Here is a 23,105-nt window from a genome sequence, read left to right on the forward strand (position 1 = left end):
CATTTCCTAGTGAGCTTGATGTGCTCTATGATAGCAAAATGAAATACAATGTGCTCTGAACCAGCTGTCAGCTGTCCGGCATTTCAATTAGTAAATCCTCAAATTATATCCGCTTCTCATCTGTCCTCAAGGTTTCTGGGCTATACTCGTAATCTCTATTGCAGAACCCTTCGGTTCTCCCGGCACCGTCCACGTGTCTGTGTCGTGCGGCACTGTCAGACGGAACATAGATCCCGGGGATGTAGTGATCCCTCTCCCATGACCTGCCGGCCAGCGGCCATCAATCTGCGCGACAGCAACGAGTGACAAAAACGACGCAGATGTGACAAAAACACCGCACCGTCCACTGTCCGACCTGGGGACAAAGCATGGTCAATGGTCAGCATTAGACCTGCACGAGACGGGTATTGGTTAGAGTGAATAATGGTCCCAGGGTAAGCTGAGAGGGCTGCGCCCTGGGGTTCTAAACGGGGCGCAATCATGCACTGAACGCCTGGCTGAGTTTACTGCTGAGTGCTGGGCTCAACAGGGAATATGTCGTAAAAAGGAAGTTTATGACGCTTATCTGGTTATCATGTGTTAGATATGAAGGTGTTGCTATTACTCGACCTTCAATATGATGCAAAATGCCTGCATGCCCGATTTCCAGCTTGGTGTTATGGGATGTACCCACTGCCAAAGCCCAAACAGGATTGCAGGCTAGGAACAGAAGTCGTATAGTGACATTCATTCATGACAGCATCTGCATATATTATTTGGAAATACCACCGACTGCGCACTCAGCCACACTTTGATGCACAGCCATGGTTTGCAGCTAGCGCAGACATGGTGTTGCAATGAATGACTGCAGTCGTCACTTGCAACATTCGCCTGCTACTGTGAACGGAATGGCATGCATGCAAGAATGAAGACCATCCATTGACGTACACAAACTTCTAAGTATTGATTTTTGTATGTGGCCTGACACATCAACCATAACTGCGGGAAACATTTACAAATGATGACTGATAATTTAGCTCATGGAGCTGTCTGGGCCGTCATTTCGTGTCTTGTAACGCCATCGTTTTGTCGTGTACATTCGGACAAAGAGGCGAATTACTCCGTGACGGATAGCCTGGCTGCCTGATCGTCTAAAATTGCTACAGAAATATGAGAAACCACGAGAACGATAGATCACAATATGATCTGATCACGAGTCTGCGGTCAGTCTCGTGCGATAGCACATCGTGCGCTGTTCCCAGGACACCGCAGTTATCTCGATAACAGTCCAGCGAGGCATCGTTTTGTACATTCCCAGGCAAACCATAGTTATGTTTTCGGTGGCAACACGAGTCCACGACTGTTCAATGTCCATAGACCACGCCTGTCTCAAAAGGCGACCTTAACCAGTTTTGACCAATAAGAAAATTGAACCAATTTTCTAGATCGCGGATCGATCACGATTTCTCGGTACGTTGGTCGCCACTGAGTGTCACTGTCAGCGGATACTGCCAGCCGTCTTCTCTCGCCGCCCCACTGACAGAGTTTGGGAAGGATCCGCCATTCATCGTTCTGCCGTCCGCGCGTCACTGACCGAGCCAAAGACATCGTCAGCTGGCTGCCGAGGGAGGACGGTGACGTCGCTGGGGGGCTTGGGGACGTCATTGGGGGGTGGGGGGGTGGGGGCTGGTGACGTTTTCGAAACCTACTGCTGTCTCGGCGGATCGGAACTGGTTTGTCCCGCCAAACGGCACCCTCGAGATGTTTGCTCGGGGCATCTGAGGTGGCGAAAGGTTTTACGCGCCGTCACTTTTTGGCACAAGACGAATGAGGAGTGTGGTTTGAAAAAGTCTGAGATTCATGGGGTGAGAGAAGATCAGTGTGTTGACAGGCGTGCTAGATCGGCTGTCGGCTCCGACCTGACCCGACAGACTAGCGGGGTTACTGACTTGAATGTCGGTGTCAGGCAAAATGGAACGGAGACGGCTGGCTCCGAGGGCGCCCCAGGGGCCAGTTCGGCCGAAAGTTCCGTGCGCTCGCCTGACTGGTGTTGCGACGGCTACAAGATAGCATAGTCCGGTTTCATCACAACTGCTCTGTCGTGAGGAGATAGCTAAAAACAACTTTATTAGATACAAGCGGCCCAGCCTTCGTTCAGTTTTCTCTGAGCTGTGTCCAACTTGTGTCCAACGTCCGTGGCTACGAGGGTCCAGCTCTTTCCCGCAGCTGAACAGAATATTTTATTGTCACCGACATGAGATATTTCTTAGAAGCATTGTCGCGAGAACCATGTGAGAGGGTACTTCTCTCCTTGTGGTTATGATTTGCACAGCAGAACACCAGTCCTCTGTGGCTGAGCCTTTGTGATCGATGGTATAGTGTGCTTTGTAGAGCTGAGGTTTTATTGACTCGTACCATTTACCACATCAACGACTTCCAGGTAGGAAGATTGTCGGCTGGCTGACCTCGCTCCCCACCCTCTTGATGACTAATCTCTCACTGACCGCACTCCCCTTCCTTCCTCCTTTCTTTGCCGAGTTCCCAGGAGGCTGTCTGGAGGCTCACCGCTTCCTGCGATCCTCCCCTCCCAGACCCGTAGACATCCCTCCTGACGTCCGGCGAAGAGCCCTTGTCGTAATTCGTGACTCGCGAAGCACCTTCTCGTGACCGGTCGGAGAGTGGCAGACCGTACCGCTCCTGCCACGCCCGGGACAGCTGAAGGAATTGGCTCTTTTAGCGAACAGACAGAGACGAACTGCCGTCGGCGACGGGGGCTGTGGAGGAGAGGGAGGGGAGGGAGGAGGTGAGCCCGTCGATCGAAAGAACCCAGCTGCTGACCCAGAAGTGTCCGCGCGGCTGAGTGCCGACGAGCACTCAGCATGGGCGTAACCACCGCGCTGGAACGCTGGAAATTCCAGCCCATTTTTGGGATGCTGAAATGCCGCCCCCGGTAGAGGAAAACTGCAATTGCGGGACTCGCGGACTTCAAAACCAAGAAAAAAGAAACGGCACTGCTCGGTCCACTATACGCCTGACCTCAACGTGCCGCTCCTCACTAAAATAACTAGGTGCCCTCTACATGCCGCCCCTCCCAGATGTCCTTCCGCCCCTCCGCACCGACTTCCCCTCAAGTTCCTCGGAGCTCTCATGTGCCGCCCCTCACAGAACCCCGCCGCACTCAATGTGCCGCCCCTCCGCATATAGCTCTATCGCCGTCTGTGCCGCCCTCCCCTACCTCGGCGCTCTCTATGTGCTGCCCTCGCCACAACTTCCCGCCGCCCTATGCTCTATCGCCATATGTGCGCCCACCCCCCGAAGTGCCTTGGCGCCCTGTACCTATGTGGCGCCCCTCACCACAAACCCCGCCGCCCCCAATGTGCCGCCCCTCCCCACAACGCTTTACCACCGTCTGTGCCACCCTCCATAAACGCCTTGCCGCCCTCCCCAGAGTATCTTGGCGCCCACTACAGGGTGTCCGGAAATTGATTGCACACTCTTCTAGTCCACTTTACAAGGAAACAAAACATGCATGGGTCATGGTTTATTTACCGATATACCCTCCACCCAATCGCACACACTCCCTCATACGGTCGGGCATGCCACACATCAGGTTATACAGTATCTCTACACTAATGCTAAGCCACGCTCGCTGGAGGTTCCTGATATGCGCCTGCTCGGTGGTAGCCGGCTCCATCATGTCGAGCTCGCTCTGCACGATAGCCCGCAAATTCTCGATGGGAGACGGGTCAGGGCTGTTGCCCAGCCATACACCCTTGTCCCAAAGCCCTGGGAAGTTGTCCCAGCACCACCGTTGAGTGCTGGCGTCGTGATGAGCTGAAGCACCGTCTTGCTGGAAGATCGCCTCGGACATCTTCGGGAGCAGCTCGACCTGTGTTGGCGGCCCCGTCTTCCTCTTCCGCTTCATCGCCGACGCTGCCGACTTCTTCAGGACCTCCTTCACGTAGTACTGGGCCGTCACGGTCTGACCGCGGGAGACGATGTGGAGCTCTGACAAGCCCTAATGACTCATCATGGCTCAGGCCATGATTTTCAGCGGCTGCTTCACCTTGTCGATGGCAGGCACTTCAGCACTGCTGTGCGCCCAGACGCGCTCGTTCTGGCGATTCAGCGGGTGCATGAGCTCGAACACAGACTCATTGCTGAACAAGACGCGCCGCCAGTCCTGAATGGTCCAGTTCTTCTGCTCCCGGGCAAATACCAGACGGCAGACGCTTCCGCTTCTGGGCTTCGGCCAGTTTTGGCTGCCGGCGCAGATTGAGCGGTTTGAGACCCAGGCACTGGGCCATGTAATTGTGAACAGTGGTCTTCGACACCGCTTGACCCTTCTCAGTCAGTTTTTTTTTAGCCAGTTTCCGCGTCGATTGGCGTCTTTTCAGCACGGCCTTAGCGAGCACGATTTTGGCCACACTGCTCAGCACAGTTTTTCTCCCATGGTCCTTACGATTCTCCAGTGCTGCACCGCTGTGGTCGAGAACCAGTCAGTAATGAAGGGTACGGCGAGATACGCCCACTTGTCGGGCAACATCGCCTACCGTCATCCCGGCTTCAACCATTCCAACCGCGCGGTAGCGCGTCGTCAAAGTGTGCTCCCTCACTATTCTCGATATGGGGTCCGCGCGCGAAGACTACCTCTCGGAAAGCGACCTGTGGCCACTCACTGCGGCTGGGGTCAGGTCACCTGCTGGGTCACGTGATCACCTGACACGCTGGGGTGCCCGGGGGCGGGGTCGCGAACCTCCCTAACCGGTTTGGCGGGAGCACGTGCGAGATACGTGAATATGGGCAGTGTGCAATCAATTTCCGGACACCCTGTATGTGCCGCCCCTCGCCACAACACCCTGCCGCCCTCAACAAGCCGCCACTCCCCACAATGCTCTATCGCAGTCGGCGCCACCCTCCCAAGGCACCTTGCCGCCGCTACGTGCCGCCCCTCCCCAGACGCCTTTCTGCCCTTACGCGCCTCCCCTTCCCAGAATGCGTCAAAAGGTTTAATGATTCGCCCCTCCCTATAACGCTCCATCGACGTCTGTGCTGCTCTCGTCAGGCGCTGTGCCACCTCTCCCCGGAATGCTAGCCCTCGCTGGCCCGGGGGGCGTTTTTCGCCCCTAGCCCTGGCGAATATTTGCGATAGCTCAGTCAGGGGTGCTTAAATTGCTGCTGTTTACATATAATAACTACGCATTGACTTGGCGAATTGTGCTGAAACGTCTCCGATAGGTAAACATCGTGCGGACCGGGGGATTCATAATTCCATGACTAGGTATCACAGTTTGGTTGCTACTCTTAACGTGCGCAAATGAAGGACGTGCGCACGTTTTGGCGGGCTCTGTACGCTGCCCAACACAAAGTGTTACATTTTGGGCTCGATAAGTCAAAGGGATTCGCCTATGCGAATTCAGCCCATGAGAGCGTCAGGTGAGACGCTCTGATCGCAAACAACCATCGAAGTCGCGAAAAGGCCCTGTGTGATTGCTTGATGTAAACATTCCGAGCCAACGAGTAGTGCCCTGAGCGCGCAGCAAGACTCAAGAGTAAAGCTGAGCACTTGAAAGAGTCCTCGGTCTACTGTGGGGCCCTTGAGTGGCTGAGGTCTTTGGCTGGATCCCGTCCTGCAGGCTCACGCCTGGAATGGGTCCTCTTTAGGCAGGCTCGAAAGCTTAGGGGCCATCAGAGGCCGGTGTGGGGCTCTGAGAGTTAAGCGTGGCTGCTTAAAAGTTGAGTACTGCTTTCAGAAGGCCTGTGCGTTGGGCACCCAAAGACCAGCGTGGTGCCTTAAAATGCCAGTGTTACGCCCTCAGAGATGCACTGGTCAAGCCCTTTGAGGTTCTCAGAGGCGTCGTCGGCGTGGTGCTCTCACAGGCGGGTGTGTGATCCGTTGAGGTTTTGGCGTGATACCCTCAGAGGCCGGCGTCGCGTGGTGCTCTTAGAAGCTGGTGGGGGCTTCCAGAGTCTTCAGTGTAGGACCCTCAGAGTCACCGGTGAGGACTCTCAGCATCACCGGTGAGTGGCCGGGCCGTGGGCAATGAGCCGGTATGGGACCCTCAGAGGAAGGCACCGGTGTGAGACTCAAGAGAGATCAGTGTGAAGCCTTTACAGTTGCCCGTGTGGGGCAGTGAGTGCACTGGCGTGGTGCCTTCCGAAGGCCGGTATGGGATTGAAGCTTAGCGAGGTGATAAAGGACTTAACCCTCGCCCGTATTGGTGTTTTTCCAGCCACGAACGTATAAGGGGGGGGGGGGTCCGTTGGCCCCCCTTGCCGTTTCGCCCCTGATCGACCTAGAGCTTCGCGGAAAAAACGAGCGTGTTGCCCGTGACGAGAGGAAGCCGATGATACCCAATTTTAAGGTCCTAGATCATCGGTTGACCTTCCAGGTCAGGTCAATGACCCAAAAGTCGGGAAAATCGGGACCAGTTCGAACGTCGTAAAACGTGGTTACTATGGGTTTTTTAGGGTGCTGTTTACGAATATCATGTTAGTTATGATAATAGATGATGTCTTAATGCATTTAGGCCAGGTCGAGTCAGGTCAGGTCAGGTCAACCAGTAAGGGTTTTGCCGGGTATTCGTAGTAGGTGGTAACCGCCTCTGACAGCTTGTAACATGTTACGAAGGCACCAAAACTAACTTGGTAAATGTTCAAATGGTTGCTAAATTCGAATTCAGCTAAAAAAAAAAAACTAGCCTAGAAACATGTAAAACTCGAAAAAGTGAACCGAGGTTATCAAAGGTCAATGACCTGACCTGACCTTCCGGTGACCTTGACAGTTGACACGTCACACCCACCCTAATGCATGGGAGCAACATCATATCCCATGTTTGAAAGCTTGAAACCACGAAAAGACTGCAAACGCGCGGCTAATGCGAGCCGACATCAGCCGAATCGCGATTCCGGCCAAACATGGTCTCGAAAAGTAGGTCACAGGTCAAAGGTCATTAGGGTCAGGGTCATTAAATTTTAAGGTTAGGTGTAAAATTGATAAACGCGAGGGCACTTACAGTTTCGTCGCGATCGGCCCTCAGAAGCCAGCAAGGGACACTCAGAAGGTGGCGTAGGGCCTTTATGGAGAACTTAGTGTGGCTACTCAGGGGCCCATGGGATGTCCTTACGAGCCCTGTGGGGCACTTCTGAGTCGAAATATGACAGAAATATGGTCAGTAAACCCTCAACGGCCAATTGGCGCCACAGGGCCCCTCGTGCCCGTGTGGGGGACCTTCGGGACCTGTTTAGGCCCTCAGAGGCGCCGGTGAGGGCTATCAGTCGCCATTACGGGGCCCTCAAAGAAATTGTTGTGGGAGTCTGGGACCGTCACAGACGGGTGTGGCCTGGGGCCCCTAGAGCTGGCCCCTAATGGACCGGTAAGGCCCCTCAGGCTGGTTAGGACGCTCTGGCCGGTAAGGGCCCTGAGGCCGGTAAGGGCCCTTAGAGACCGCTGAGGCCCCCCCCCCCCCCCCGCTTTCGACGCCCATGGTCAGATCCCATTGCAATTGAACTCACCTGAATGAAGTGAACTATTGAAGAGTGTGCCTATCATTTATCAATCCGGTGCGTAGTAGCAAAGTCCAACTGCCAGCAGCGGGCTGACCACCCATCTTACGCATGCATATCTACCGCATAAAGTACCAGTATCTCGAACACCAGAGCTGTGGCGTGTTCTCTGCGTCTGCCCCTTATAACGTGTAGTCAGTTGACTGCTGATTATTGTTCGTATTTCACAAAGCGTAAGAATTTGACACACAACAGCGACACAGTAAATGCCCTCAAGTACTCACCTCTGGCTCCCGAAACACAAGTGCCGCCCTTCCCTTGGCATTTGATGCCGCCCCCGGAGGGAGTTATTTCCAGCCCATTTTTTGAGGAGTGATTACGCCCCTGGCACTCAGCCATATCTTCCCGCCGCTGGACGGCAGAAAACGCACCGGGAAGTTTTGCAAGAAGCAGGTGCTGAGTTAGTTCCTGGTGCGTCGCGATGAAAGTATTGGTAAAGTTGGGAACAGACTGCGCAGTCCGCGGAGAACCTCAAGGAAGTTGAATCAGAGCCATTCTGTCGGTTCCCAGCGTCTGTAATCAGGCCGATGCGTCGAAGCCCCGCCGTTCCTCCGGCCTCCCGCTGCGCCAGGTCGGTGACAAATCACTGCCGTCCGACCGGCTTCCCAACTCACTGAATAATGCATGCAATACAGACCTGCCCCAATGCGTTACCTTCCTCGTCGGCCGTCCCTCCGCCCTCGCCGCTCTGGGATTAGTCGGCCCTAAACTCGGTCCGTTGATCTCGAGGGCAGTCGGGCGCGGTGCTAACTTGTTGACCTGCCGACTGCGTCCCGCCCCCGCTCGCGCCGGCTCCGCGCGACGGTCCGGTGACTGCCCGGTCACCTCTGAGACATACCCGGCGCACCGTGTGCGCCGCAATCGTCGCCCACACGCCGTGGCGCAGGTCATCGACGCACGGTGCGCAAACATGTTGTGGCCGCGATTGGCGACATTGTGTGCGCCGGTGCGCCGCGACTCTCGCAGACGGTGGTGATCGAGGCTGCTAATTTTCAGCGCGGTCACACGCTGTGGGGACTGCGGCTGTCGCAGGCTTCTTTTTGATAGTTCCGCGCTCTGACCTGTTGGTGTGCTGAAGGCGGGATTGGGGAAAGCGTGCACATGGGCAGAGTAATAGCTTGGATAGAAGTAATTGGCTGTTGTATGGATGCATTAATGCATTCAATGTCACTCAACGAAGCTCATGCTGCTCAATTGGTAGAAAGACGGTGGTTTGAGTTTTGAGCGTCACCCTCCGATTTTCAATGTTTTCTTCAGGGTGCGCCACCGTGCACACCTATACTTCACTCAGTCCCATTCAATGGAAATACCTGCTCTTTACTGGGCGTGTACTGGCATGATTTGATGAAGCCGAACCATTTTTCGCACTGACACATAATAGTCGGCGCCGTTTGATCTTCGAGCAAAAACTTCCTGAACAAAGCCATTCACTGTGACCTGGGCGTGAATGGGCAAAACAGCGCCGGATCGACCTGTGACACCATTTACCCATCGGGCCGGTAGAGCGCATTAGAGGCCCGGGTGTGCCGCTTTTGGCACCCGTCGAGTGCGAACTGACGCCGGGCAAAGGGACGACCGTCCCGGTTCGGACCCCGAGCCGCCTCCCGTGTCTAATGATGGTGCTAACGACGGCTCTGGTCAAAACTGCAGCTAACGGGGTGGGATTAACGGCTTTGGTTGGTGGTGATAGTGGCTCGCCTTCGCCGGCCCCACCCGCCTCCCATAATCCACACACGGGCCCCGCAGTGCGGCGGACCACGCCCTCGGGTTGCAGCCGGCCTGACCGCACTGTGTTACCGCTGGGCTGTCAGCTGGTGAGGGCTCCGGTCACCCCTCCCCTCACTCCGCCCTGCTGTCCCACCGGCCCAACCCTACCATTCATTGGCACTAATTCGGGCCTCACCCCGCCCCGTCCGTCCCTCCCTGCCGTCCCCTCCCCGCTGATCCCTCCCCGTCCCTCCCCCGCCGACCCTCCCTGCCCACACGTTTGGCGCCCCTGCACGCTGCAGCCCACTGTCAGTTGACCTCTCAACAGCGCCTTCTCTCAATCAGACCCAACCCTCCCCCGCTCTCCCCTCCCTCCCTCTCTTCAAAGCTGTCCACTCTCGACCCATTTGACCTTGTTGATGTTTGACCTCGGAGGGACTGCGCGTCACGAAGGCCCTGTGCCATGGGCGTGCCACTGACGTGTCAGATGTGACACTACCACTGACACAGCTGCTGACACGGCCAGTCTGACACCACTGGTGACACTGTCTGGCCGTCCACCATGGCAGTTGGCCAACGAGCTGTCCTCGGGATAGAGCCTGTCATGAGTGCCTGGCGGCCGCTCGGACAAAGTAATCTTGTCTCGGCGTGTTGCTACCCCTCTCAGTCATTGAGATAATCGGCGGTGTCACTGGGGTGTCTGCTCGTTCGGCCGAGGTCGCCGGGGCCGCTGGCGACTCGGGCACAAATTAGTTCGTCGTTAGTTGGTGGGTTAGTTTGTGTCCGAGTGAGTGAGTACCGGGGCGGCGCGAGTGACCGGCAATCCTTTGGTGTCGGACAGCTGGTTAGCTGCCGGACAGCCGCCGGGCAGCTGCCGGCTTCACATACATCACGGCAGCGGCCTGGCGCGGCGGTCGGCTGCGTTTCAATTTGTGTACGCCGCTGATTAATATTCCGGTCAGACGCCGGAGCGGCCGGCGAGCAAGGTCGGCGGATGATCAGGAGGGGAGGGGAGCGGGGGGGGGGGGGGGCTAGTGGGTCACGGGTGATGGAGTGCGCAGACGCCGTGATTTGTCCCTCCCCGTCCGGTGTGTGGACTGGAGCTTATTGGCAGTGGCGGCTCAGGCCTGCTCGGACCGGAACAAGGGGTCTTCTGAGGGTCAGTCAGGGGTCAGCAGGGGTCAGAGGGGTCACTGGGGAGACGCTGTGGTTGCGAAATGTCAGGTGATCACGGGCGGCTGCAGTGGCGACATGACGGGTACTAGGCGCCAGCTTACCGCTTAGTCTCTCCAGCACATCAAACCATTATCTATTTAGTCGGATGCAGAGAACTGAGAAGGGGTTGATTGTTCTGAGATTTCTCTAGAGCATTAAGCGGCTGCTTGGACAAACATATAAGAAAAACAGCTTAACGTGCATTATGCTTTTAACAGGACAGGTTGATGCCCTTAAACTTTAACGCATCTCTACGTTAAATCTCAATTAGATGCCTCGTGTTATACACTACACGACCTCTCACAACTCTACTGTCCTCACAGCATGTGAAATAAATGTATCACTATCACCTCCACACAAACAGCGACCAACAGCACTCAGTGCCCTCGGTCTGACCTGAAGGTCACAGTGTGGGCCGTCGTCCCAGCTCGGTCCCGTGACTTCAACAGGCGTCTGGGTGTGACGTGCACCGGGGCGCTGCAACCTGAGCCGCTGCGGACACAGCTGGTCCGTCTCCCGGTGGGCGGCGGGGTCTGAACCGTCCGGTCCCCACTTCCAGTCCCGGCATCAAGATGCCAGGCTCTCCCGGCCGCAACAGGTCCCCTGCGGGCAAAACAGCTCCCCTTCTGCGGGGGACCGCTGGCGCTGGCAGCGGCGGCGGTGGGGGAGGGCTCAAACGGCCCCGAGATGGGCCGTCTCGCTCCGCTCGGTTACCGCCGAGTGTTGCTGTGTCACCTCTCAGGGCACGTCCGCCCCATACGATGCACGTCCGCTGCCATATGTCGTGCACGGCGCCGTCTGTCGTGGGATGTGAACGGCTGGGCTGGTCCGCTCCCAGACATCGGTTGGCGGGGCGGTAGGGGAGACGTGTGCAGCCGCGCCCCTACTCAGCACGACACTCAGGGGAGATGAGGGGAGATGAGGCGAGAGCGAGGAGATGAGACTTCCCGACGCCGATGGAGCGTTCAGCCGTGACTGACCGGAAGGAGACGGGGTAACCCCGGTAGACCCTTCCGGTCGACCGACTACCGAGATATTTATATCCCTCTCCTTTGAGGGTTGGTCTGGTCTCACGATATCGTATGTTGTCGAGCTCTGACTCTTGAGCCTTATTCACCTGGCTCATTTGAGCTTTTCTTGTCGCGATATTCTATAATAACATTGCATATGCATCACTCTCTCTCTCTCTCTCTCTCTCTCTCTCTCTCTCTCTCTCTCTCTCTCTCTCTCTCTCTCTCTCTCTCTCTCTCTCTCTCTCTCTCTCTCTCTCTCTCTCTCTCTCTCTCTCTCTCTCTCTCTCTCTCTCTCTCTCTCTCTCTCTCTCTCTCTCTCTCTCTCTCTCTCTCTCTCTCTCTCTCTCTCTCTCTCTCTCTCTCTCTCTCTCTCTCTCTCTCTCTCTCTCTCTCTCTCTCTCCTCATCCCTTGCATTCTCCACTCGCTCGCCGAGCCTCAGAGCCGTGCCGGCGGCGATCGTGGCTGGAATCCCTCAGAGGCGACCACAGAGGTCAGAGGACCGGAACGTGCCCTCACACTGAGTCACACCTCCGGACCGGGGAGCGTCTTAGCGAATTCCAGAGGCGATCAGCCTTCGGTCGGAGGGGAGGCGCGTCATGAGCTGACCCAGGTGTGTGATGGGGGTGACCATCGTGACGTCCGTGACTGGGCGTGATTATTGTGACCAGAGGGGAATGCGGCAGTTGAAATTCTAACGAGACTGTACTGGACTATGATCTCTATGAGACAGATCAGATATTCTATGTTGCTATATGAGGCTGTAAAAACAAAGTTTTTGGTTATTATGTACCAGGGTTGTGCTCGACTCAAAAAAATTTGCCGACTCGACTCATCATTCAACTTCAGGAAGCCCTGACTCAACTCTGACTCAAACAAGGAGCTGATTTTTCCCTTGACTCGACTCATGACTCAAGCGGCTCAATGAAAATATGAGTTGACTCAAACTTGACTCAAATTTTTTGTTGAGTCAAGTGTGTTGACTCACAATTGACTCAGATAAAAAAGTTGTTGAGCGGCAGTGGCGCAGCCAGAACTCTGGCGACGGGGGTGAGAGACGTTCGCGATGGGCCCCCCAGCAAAGTGGGCCCCCCTCAACCTAATGGGGGCCCCTTACCAACAACGAAAGTTCAGATCATTGTCCTGATCATTACCAGCCAAATCGGGGAAAAGGACAAATATCTCTTGATTTGAAGAGGCACGTAAAAAAACAACAGCATATTTACAGAAACACGACCATTCTGCCCATATTTGACGGACAGCGTGCAATTGATGGCCAGCGGCCACTCAAATGGTCGGGCTAGGTCAAAAAGCTTTTAAAAAAGCTCAACATCAGTTTTTCGACTATTTCTTTTGATATAGGAGACGAGGTAGAGTAATGAAATTGTCTTGAAGGTGTTAGATCATACATACGGATGAGTTGATGACCATCATGAACTTCTCAAGTAGGTAAGGGCCATGACCTTGATCTGCGGTCACATTTTGAAGTTGAACTTTTTATGTGAAATTATAGGTGTTAACATTCGATGCATGTTAACGAGAGAATGATGACAAAGTAAATTTCTCATAAGTTTTCTCACCAAAGTTCTTGCAAAAGTTTTTAGCAAAACTATTTTGGTAAAATGCGACTATTTAGATGGTTTTGCCCTCTGCTCTGTAGCCAAACCATTGACATGAGGCATTGAGGTCAAATCTTAAAAGCGACAGCGTTTTGAAAGGCCTATCGAATGAGTTGTTCCGCGAAGCTCTAGCTCTTTGGTTCACGAGTTATACGGTTATTTGTGAAAATATAAAAACTAGAATTTTTTCGTCGTAATCTTGTCTTTGTGTTTATCATAATTTTATCATAATTTCATCCTCGATGACCTCAGCGATGACCTAATCGAAAAATGACCTCTACGATTCTAAAGCATCCTACAGCTATCTGTTGCTTTTCTCGTCTTTCTAGCCTTCTTAAATTATGATCGGGTCGACGGGTTTGGCCGATACGCCCCCCCCCGCCCATGGTTGATTGCACGCGTTAGAGAGCTATCGAACCCACTTGCAGCGCGCTGTAGCTTTATACATATGTCCTCGAGTGTCGAAATAGGCGAAGCTTTTCCTTCGATGAACATGATGACGTGGGCTTTGGTCTGAACTGCAACATGACTGAAGTAATTTCTCCATGATTTTCGACGCTCTTTAGAAAGCCGCCTACCGCCGCACTTGTCGCTACGTGACCCTGGAGTCAGGTTAGAAGGGAATATTCAAACACCCCTCAGGGGCGTAAAACTGGAAAGCCTGGGGCCCTGCTCTGCGGGGCGCGGTCGAGCTAGGTTAGAGCCAGCTCGGGATGTTTACAAGCCCACGTAAAGCCCTCAAGAATCTGCATAGAGCACAGGCCTTCCAAGACTTGGGGGGTTAGCTAATAGCTATCAACAATCGACATGGTCTTTTGAGACCTGCGTGGTGGCTATCAGAGGTCGGTGGGCCCCTCAAAAGCCGGTGCAGGAGCCTCAGGTGTCAGTTTGGAGCCATCATGGACCGGTGTGGAGTCCTGATGAATACCTAGGCGTCAAACCCCTAGACGTCAGGGTGGGGCCGGGCGGTGAGGCAGGCACAGGCCTGAAGAGAAGAGGAATTTTCAGATGTCGGCTTGGCATCTTAAGGGCCCTGCATGGCCTTCTCAGAGGCTGACATATCGTACTGCGGGACCTCCAGGCTCCATGAGCCTCAAAAACCTCTATGGGCCCCCTCACGCTTGGGGTATGCTTGCTTCCTAGTTCCTGAAGCATAAAATCTCTGAGTCTTGAGATGGGCCCATTAGACATGAACTGGGCCATCAATATACATGTGGTGAGTTGACCTATATCAAACATGATATCGGCTCAATCAGGATTGGGATAGGCCCTCTCAGACCCAGACCAGGCACGGAGTACGGACCCTCCCACACATAGGATGATCATTTCATTCCTGGGATGAGTCTTCTCAGGCCTGAACTGGGCCCTCTCAGACCTGAAATGGGCCCCTCTCAGGCCTGAAGTGGACCCTCTCAGGCCTCAAATAGGTCCTCTAGGGCCTGAAATGGGCCCTCTCAGGCCTGACATTAGCCCTCTCAGACCTGAAATGGGCCCCTCTCAGGCCTCAAATAGGACCTCAAGGGCCTGAAATGGGCCCTGTCAGGCCTGACATTAGCCCTCTCAGATCTGAAATGGGCCCTCTCAGACCTGAAATAGGCCCCTCAGCCCGGAAATGGTCCCTATCATGTCCAAAAAAGGGCCCCTCATACCGTAACTGGGCCATCTCAGGTCTGAAATGGTGCCTCTTATGCCTGAAATGGGCCCCTCTCAGGCCTCAAACGGGCACTCTCTGGCCTCAAACAGGCCCTCTAGGGCATGAAATGGGCCCTCTCAAGCTTGAAATGGGCCCCCTCAGGCCTGAAATGGGCCCGCTCAGGCCTGAAATGGGCCCCTCTCAGGCCTGAAATGGGCCCTATCAGGCCTCAAACATGCCCTCTAGGGCCTGAAATGGACCCCTTCAGGCCTGAAATGGGCCCTCACAAGCATCAAATGGGCCCTCTCAGGCCTGAAATGGGCCCCTCTCAAGCCTCAAACAGCCCCTTTAGGGCCTGAAATGGGCCCTCTCAAGCTTTAACTGGGCCCCTTCAGGCCTGAAATGGGCTCTCACAGACCTGAAACGGGCCCTCTCAGGCCTGAAATGGCCCTCTCATGCCATGGAACGGGCCCTTCTAGGCCTTGGATGCACACCCTTAAATAATAAAATGGGACTATAAATCCTAAAGGGGGGCTAACAGGCCTGAAAACTGTTTTTCAGTCCTATGACGGACCTTGACATTAGTGATAAAAAATTGTCAGGCTGCATAACGTTACAGTTCGAATCGACGGTGGGCCCCTAGGATATGAGACGGGGGTGAGATCTCACCCCTTTCACCCCCCCCCTGGCTGCGCCACTGTTGAGCGGGGGGGGGGGGTGAAAAAAAAAATCCGGCAGCAGGGCCAGGCCTAAGTTGTTAAGCGGGGGAGAATGAAAAGCTTATATATATTGTTTCTAGAAAGATGAGTCAGCTGACTCATGTTCCTAAATGTTTTTGACTCAACTCAATGTCAAAAGTTATTTTACTGACTCAACTCTGACTCAACTCAACAACTCAACATTATCCGACTCGACTCAAACCTGACTCATCTGAGTCAGAGTTGAGTCAACTATCTGACTCGACTCATGAGTCAAGCACAACCCTGTTATGTAGGTACTCAAGTTTTGGCACCTTTCGCGACCCGAAGTCAGCCCTAGCGGTCGCGTTCTGACGGGTCTCGCACCTCTCGCCGAGCGCCAGTTTCCGGAGCCTGGTGCACGGAACCGGATCTGCGTCCCCCCTCCCCCGTTCACGTTCAGCGTTCGGCGCACATTGCCCCGCAGTGTGTGTGTCGGGGTGTTTGCCGATACCGATATAGCCGCCTGGTGCGGCGCGGGCCGCCCGGGCGGTCCCCGGCTCGGGCGGGGGCGGGGGCGGCTAGGGTGCCTGCCGCTCGGAGGGTGGCCGGCAGCAGTAGGCGGCCGGTACTTTGGAGCAATTTCCCACCGCTATCGGCGTCTCCAATCGGGCCACCTTACGCCTTCTCAGCTTCTCAGGCTGATGACTGCTCTCTGCCGATGACTATCGGGGGCTCTGGGGAATATTGCACGTCGGGGCAGTGCAGGGAGAACTGAGGTGTTATAGGGTGATGATTGCCTCGGGGAATGATAGGGTGTGCCACGGGCCGGGTTTTGATGGATATGGATTCTCGTCGGGAATGATGCATGACAGATACAGCTTTGCCAATCTAGAGACGCCTTTACTCTATAGTAACAAAGCGTCCTATGGCAAAAATATAGAGCTACTGATGTTACTGTGTGTGGCCAAATTTCGTGACCGCTTTGTTACTACGTTTGACATGATTTAATGGACCAGCGGGCAGCGAATAAGTTTGAACATTCGACAATGGCGTGAACTCTGCTCGCGACTGGACGTCTCTGGGCTGATCGAACTGGACGCTTGAATGTGAACGTTGAACATTGGATCAGCAGCAATCTGTCTCTCTTTGTCCTCAAATATCAGGGAAAAGTAGCGGCCGGTCTGAGTCCAGTTTTCTCCACTTCTGACCGCGGGACGGCTCACTCAGGCCACCCCGCCCTGGGCCGGTGTGTGATGAGGAAGGGACGCGCGCGGCGCCGGTCCGCCGGCGGCGGCCCCCCTCACCTTGACTATGTGTACGTGACCGAGGAGCGACGTCCGGCTCTGCGGCGCAGCCCGGGGGACCGCCTCACTGACACCATTACACTTATGGCGACCTCCACCGGCGCCGCAGTCGGCCCCAGGAGTGGCGCCCCTAGAGTGGGTTCCTAGAGTCCGGAAACCGGCTGAGCGCCCGGTGCCGCCTCAGGAACTGCTGGACGAGTTGGTAATTCGCTTAAGGACCAAGCGACCTGCAATCTGTTTAGTTTGTGACCTAATGCATGGACGACCAGCATTCTTCGTTATCCTTCATACATAACTGCCGAATCAGGCATGGATTATCTTCATCCTCCCACATCCCTACCACAGGTCACATTCGGGTCACGCATAGGTCACTCGCGTGTCACGTTCAGGTCACGCTGAGATGCAGACTTTGTCACGCCTATAATAAAGCAGTCTTTGTCACGCCTATGATAAAGTCTGTCCATGCCTGGTGCTAATTGCTCTCCAATGCTCCTCGCCAAGACCACGCACGCAGCGCGTCGAACCGTCAATACGAGTTCCAATTTCGGCTGTCACCCGGCTGTCACTTGGCTGACAATCGCCGCTGACAGGCCCGGCCTCGGCGCCCGGCGGGCTATCTTCGTACCCTGTGACGTCATCAGGTCACGTGACTGCTCACGTCATTGGTGTCAGGGCGCCGGAGATAATATGGTGGAGCTGGAGAGAAGGGACAAAGGGCGGAGAGCCGGCGAGGCGGATGGATAAATGGTTTTTCCTCCACGGCCCTCGCTATCTAGGTAGTTATTGTCCAGTGACCGGTTAAATATAGAATACTGGGCGTAGGTCAGTGACAAAAACAGAACGCACCGTTGATTTATGACCTTTATTGCTGGTATGAGCGATATTTTGGGATTTTATTCGCGGGCTGCGAGAAAAAGTACGGAAACAATCAGGGAGGCATTGTGAGGCGGGCTCCAAATCACGCGTGAGGGGAGAGTTAAAGCGACTCGGGATGCGGAAGGCAGATGTTGCGGGGGTAAAAACTGGTCGCAAATCAGAAGTCTGCTGGCGCCTGTTACCCGCTCAGGTGAACCCTGTTGGCATTGGACCGACATCGAACCGTTACTGCTATTGCTGATTGTTGCATGTATACCTACTTGGAACTACTTATTATTGGAAGCTTGATTTTGACGTTATCAATTATCATGACGGGCTACTTGACCCGTCGTTGGCATTCCTTGACCCTGGTTGACCCTGGGGTATTACGGCACGCGCCAGCACGGCGGGAAATGCTGCAGCACATCTGAAACAATTTACAGAATGTGCCGCCTAAACAGGCCCAAGTGAGCTGAATTCCGGACAAACCTCTGATGGTGCAGGAGACCGTCTGCTGACTACTCTGTCATGTTAGCCGACGAGGGGCGGGGTCAGTCAGCAGCTCACTCCTCATGGTACGCCAAACTGTCGGCATCAGGACGGCGTTCTGCAATGTCTGCAGGCCAGTGATGTCTGTCCGTCCGACGGTACATCATCTCTACATGTCGGTGCAATGTCCGCTGAATGGGCCGATGGCGGCTGACGCCCGACCGGCGGCTTTGATGTCGTACCCAGCCGCGCTCACCAGAGAGGGAAGGATGGGGCTGGGGACGCTGGGGTCACCGTCAAATGTTGCAGAGGTAGCTTTCGGGGTAACCCGGGCGGTGAACTGGGTGTCAACCGTTTGTGAAATGTCAACAGCCGATAGCAGTTTGGGAGAAACCTGTGACGCATAGCGCCCAACGCGGATAGCCGACACGCGTCATAGGCGACAGACCAGCCACCTGTTGTGTGTAGCAACTGCTGAACAGTGGGGGCTGATCATGCAAAATATTCGCGTAGGTTTTTTAACATTTTCTTTTTTTAGTCAACCCTAGCTGATCCACAACATCAACCTACATTAAGCAATGCCTCTTATCACCCCTGTTTAACTCTTATTTTCTCGTTGTTTCAGAAATGGATGGCTCTGGCGATGTTCGACAACCTGGCCGATTCTCCAGACGAGCTGTCCTTCCGGAGAGGCGACACGCTGACCGTCGTCGAGCAGAACACGGGCGGCCTGCAGGGCTGGTGGCTCTGCTCCTTCAGGGGGCGGCAGGTAAGACACGGGCGCCCTGCAGGGCTGGTGGCTCTGCTCCTTCAGGGGGCGGCAGGTAGGGTTATAGGGGTGGCTCTGCTCCTTCAGGGGGCGGCAGGTAGGGACACTGCAGGGCTGGTGACTTTGCTCCCTCAGGGGGCGGCAGGGAGGGATACTGGAGAGGGATACTGCAGGGCTGGTGGCTCTGCTCCTTCAGGGGGCGGCAGGTAGGACACGGGCGGCCTGCAGGGCTGGTGGCTCTGCTCCTTCAGAGGGCGGCAGGTAGGGACGCTACAAAACACGGGCGGCCTGCAGGGCTGGTGGCTCTGCTCCTTCAGAGGACGGCAGGTAGGGACATACGGGCGGCCTGCAGAGTGCAGGGCTGGTGGCTCTGCTCCTTCAGGGGACGGCAGATAGGGCACTGGAGTGGAACACTGCAGTACTGGTGGCTGTGCTCCTTCAGAGGTCGGCAGTAGGGCTCAGGGGGACCGCATTTAGTGGTACTTTGTATGTTCACATTGGATTTAGAGCATTAGATTTCCACTGTTTTACTCCGAGGTCAGCAGTGGAGCACAATCTTGTCGACCTAATTACCTCTCAGCGGGATCGCAACGATTTGTATTCGGCCTGTTCTAAGACGGAACTCCATTGGATGTGGTCGCGACACCTTAGCGCGAGCTCTCCCGCGTTTTGAGCAGCTGACGGTAATTGTCTGGGATCGTGCGGCGCCGTTTCGGGCGTTTGGAAGCCTAATTTCCTTCGTCACTCCGTATAGCCGCGGGAGGTCTGGTTGGACTCTGGTGGGCTGGAGCCTGGAGGGAGAGAGGGACTGTGAGGAGGGCTGGGAGGGGCGCTCATGATGGCCCGAACTGACTAAATACACTCCTGGCGCCACGAAGTGCCCTCGAAGTGTTTAATTAGCACGCTCATCCCTCAACTCCGGCACGCCAGACGGTCAACTCAAGGTCAGCAGAAAACACTCACTGGCGTTGCCATGGTAACGTGTCCGTTGGCTGGCTCGTTTTTGACGTTGCCGGTGATTTGTTGGACTGGAATATTACCATGAGGAAGATGGTGGCAGTTGTCTGCCCATCATCCTCGCCCGAATAATGGGCAGATGAGATAGGTGGGTACACCTCACGAGACACGCCCCTGCATACAAAATATCACCAGACAGACAGGAGGAGGGGACCGGACCGGTCCGTACAGGAGCGCGATCGTCTATCGCAAGGCCACAGAGGCTGACGAGCGATGATTGAAGCCGGTTTAACCGCTGCACGTCCCGGCAGTATGTTACCAGTCAGGTTTAGCCGGCGCGGCGGCCGAGCGGGATGCTTTGTTAGCTGGTCGGCTGGCGTCGTTCAGAGGCTTTTGGAGCTTAGCGGTTTATCTCAGACGTCATGAGGTTCGGGTGGCAAATGGGAATGAACCATTTCTTGTAATGTGTGTGTGTGTTTTTTTAAGCCCACAACAGTGACCTGGCGGCTGACCTGGCCTGACCGCCACGACACCCCGGGGAGCAGCCAGATGACCGTCTATGGCGACCATGTGATGTATGAGCTGACCTGAGCGTCTGACCCCCCGCCGCAGGGTATAGTGCCGGGTAACCGGCTGCAGCTGCTGGAAGGCGTCTACGACCCGGCTCAGGCTGCCAAAGTCGCCGCGCAGATGCACGGTACCACCGGCCGGTTTCGACGCAGCTGGAGTCCCAACGCTAAGGTGAGCGAAGAGAGACGGCAGGGGAGCACAAGGTGGACGATCGGACCCGGGAGTGACCCGACCCTGAGGAGACCGGATTCAGGGGAGACAGGACCCTGGAGTGACCGGGATAAGCCAGGGTCCAAGTTGGTGAAGGCAAAAAGGGTTTGTTAGTCCGAGGGCTGGCGATTTTACGATGTCATCGAAGGCGAACAAGAACATCGTGCAAAGCCAATGGATCGAGTGGTCAAGAAAGTTCATGATCCTAAGCATCATCATTAACACCATTGCCATATGAATGGGATTGTCGCCTGACGTGAGAAAAGGATATTTCCTATTTCCTATTCGATCTGATGCTTCCTGCATTAAGACGGGATCAAGTGAGCCATTAATCAGCCCCGTCCGTCCCCAAACAGAGAGCCTCATCGTCTAAGATTGGGTGGGATGGCATAGGGTCCGGCCATGAAGCGGTGTCTATCCATCTGCGGCTCAGGAGATTGATGTTGACAGCTAATGTGATCGTTTAATCAGCCAAATAGCGCTATATGGCTCTTCATGGACATTGAAAGGCAATTGCATGCTCTATCGCCGCGTTAGTACGTGAACGGCATGGAACAGCCTTCCCACGGTAGATTCGTATCAGTGGCATATATCGGTTATGCTTTGTGAATGTGTATTAGGTTTCTTAATCCCACCTTCCTTGTTGTGACCGATGTATCATGTCTGGGTAAACCAGGCTGGCGCCATGCGAATGGCACCTAGCTGGAGCATCAGGTGTTTCCGTTTGCTAAGCTGACTATCCATAATGTATATGTCGGCGCTGATTCATTGCACTGGCTGATGAAAAGGCCTGGCTTGCATAGTAGGTATGTAAAGTCTAAACTCTTCTGTCGATTTTACATGCATATTGAACGATATAAACAAGGCTTGGACTTTTGAGGAGTAAATGTAGGATGACACAATTACCATGGCCTGAACCGGAAAACGGAACAGTCGAACAGAGGAACTATAAATCTGTGACCGGTTGCATTCTCGAAGCCTCAAAGGCGCTGCGCCGACTGACGGTTGCCTCATAGAGACGCAGCATCAGATCGAGATATGAAATCATCATGCGGGATTGGGACGTTCTCACGCCGAAATTGAGCCCACCCTCCGCTCACTGCGCTATCGCAATCAAGTGAGTCACTTGTGCCGCCATCGATTGTTCTGTGTCGCGACAGAGGGGGAGTCGAAAATCAATAGTCTGTCGGCCCCTGCCGTCCCCCGGGGATAATAGCCGCCCTCAGACGGCGCCTCGGTCGCGGTCGTACCTCGTGTGTGAACTGGGAGCCGGCTCAGAGGAAGGTCGACCCCTGAACGGGCCACCGACCGGCGCGGAGCCGCGGGGCCGACGCCCGACCGGCCGGCGGCGCGGCGCCTATTGATCCTGCGGAGCCGGCGCGTGTGCTGCGGCGCTGGTGCCGCGGCACGCCCACTTCCGGTGACCCGCAGGCACGTGGGAGGTCAGCTGGGGTCACCGGGAGCTCTGAGGGGTCATCTCAACTGTAACCCTGTTGAAAGGGCTAGACAGGTCCGGTGGGTGTCAGCGTTGATTCGACGTGGGCGCCCAATGCCCAGTGGTGACCAGATTGCTGCTGCCATCGACCGGACCCTCCAGCAGGCGCCACACCTGTCCCCCCCCCACACACACACCCCTTGGATGGGGCGGGGAGGGTCGAGGGAGGGCTCCTCATTCGAGACACGTCGGTGGCTCCAACGCCTACCTCTGCGCCGCTCGGACGGCGAATTTCAGTGGCGGACAGGACATTTCCCGTGTCGGGATTGAAGCCGCTGCCAGGATAGATACAGGGCCGGCTGACGCACATCGGGCTATTTTCCGTGATGATCGGATGTTGACGGCAGCTGGTTGGTGCGAGATTGGAGCGAGCTGACGGCTGACGGAAGTCGTATCAAGGTGGCGTCTGCGGCGGAAGACTGCGGTCGTCCAACACCCCACGCTGACCGCAGCCGGACGTCGGCTCTTTGATAAGCTCTAGGGTCTGATCCAAAACATTGCTCCAGTCGACTAGGAGTGATACGGGGCTAATTTGAGCTGGGAGGCCCGTTTCCGGTGTGTCTGAGGCTGATAGGGCGCTAGGACGTGACGCCATCACGCACGATTAAAGGCCGTTTGCCAAAGAAGATCGACTAAACAGCCGTTTCCTAGCCGTTTAATACGCATGCAGTATTCTAGTTGTGGCTAAAAATCGGCGGCTCGGCTGGAATTGATTAAAGGCCAGTCGGGTCGCCGGCGCTCAATGCAGGCTGCAGCCTCGTATTTCGTTCAAAACATATGCCTGATTCCGTCCGAGCTTAGCCAAGTCTCCGTCGGAGGCCGTCGGTTTCAGGTTTTCCAGTCTACAGCTCTTCAATTTCTCTATAGTCGAGCCTGTCTCCGTGCCTGCGTCACTGCGCTAAATTCACTCGGCTCGACGCGACAACGAAGAGAAAATTGGTCTCCGACCATAAATCACAGACACGGACGGGAGATATCTGCTGTATACCGGAGCGGCATGGTCGGTCCTCCGTCCTCGTATACCACCGCACCACCGTCCACCTATC

The 23,105-nt window shown here is 55.2% G+C and overlaps 1 protein-coding gene across 2 annotated transcripts in view; it reads left to right on the plus strand.

Moving 5' to 3' along the window:
- Window positions 1-23,105, plus strand: part of LOC122381009 (breast cancer anti-estrogen resistance protein 1-like) — a 61,407-nt gene that overhangs the window by 31,917 nt on the left and 6,385 nt on the right. Inside the window, exons 2-3 of one of the 2 annotated variants that reach the window (XM_043364684.1) lie at window positions 18,684-18,827; window positions 20,397-20,525. In XM_043364684.1, the coding sequence (XP_043220619.1) occupies window positions 18,684-18,827; window positions 20,397-20,525 (273 nt within the window). Of the gene's footprint in view, window positions 1-18,683; window positions 18,828-19,822; window positions 19,933-20,396; window positions 20,526-23,105 lie in introns of those variants that run through there. The other variant, XM_043364685.1, reaches the window with a different exon arrangement.

This window comes from Amphibalanus amphitrite, unplaced genomic scaffold (genome assembly GCF_019059575.1).
Source record: "Amphibalanus amphitrite isolate SeventyFive unplaced genomic scaffold, NRLGWU_Aamphi_draft 000111F_arrow, whole genome shotgun sequence".
Taxonomy (NCBI): Eukaryota; Metazoa; Arthropoda; class Thecostraca; order Balanomorpha; family Balanidae; genus Amphibalanus; species Amphibalanus amphitrite.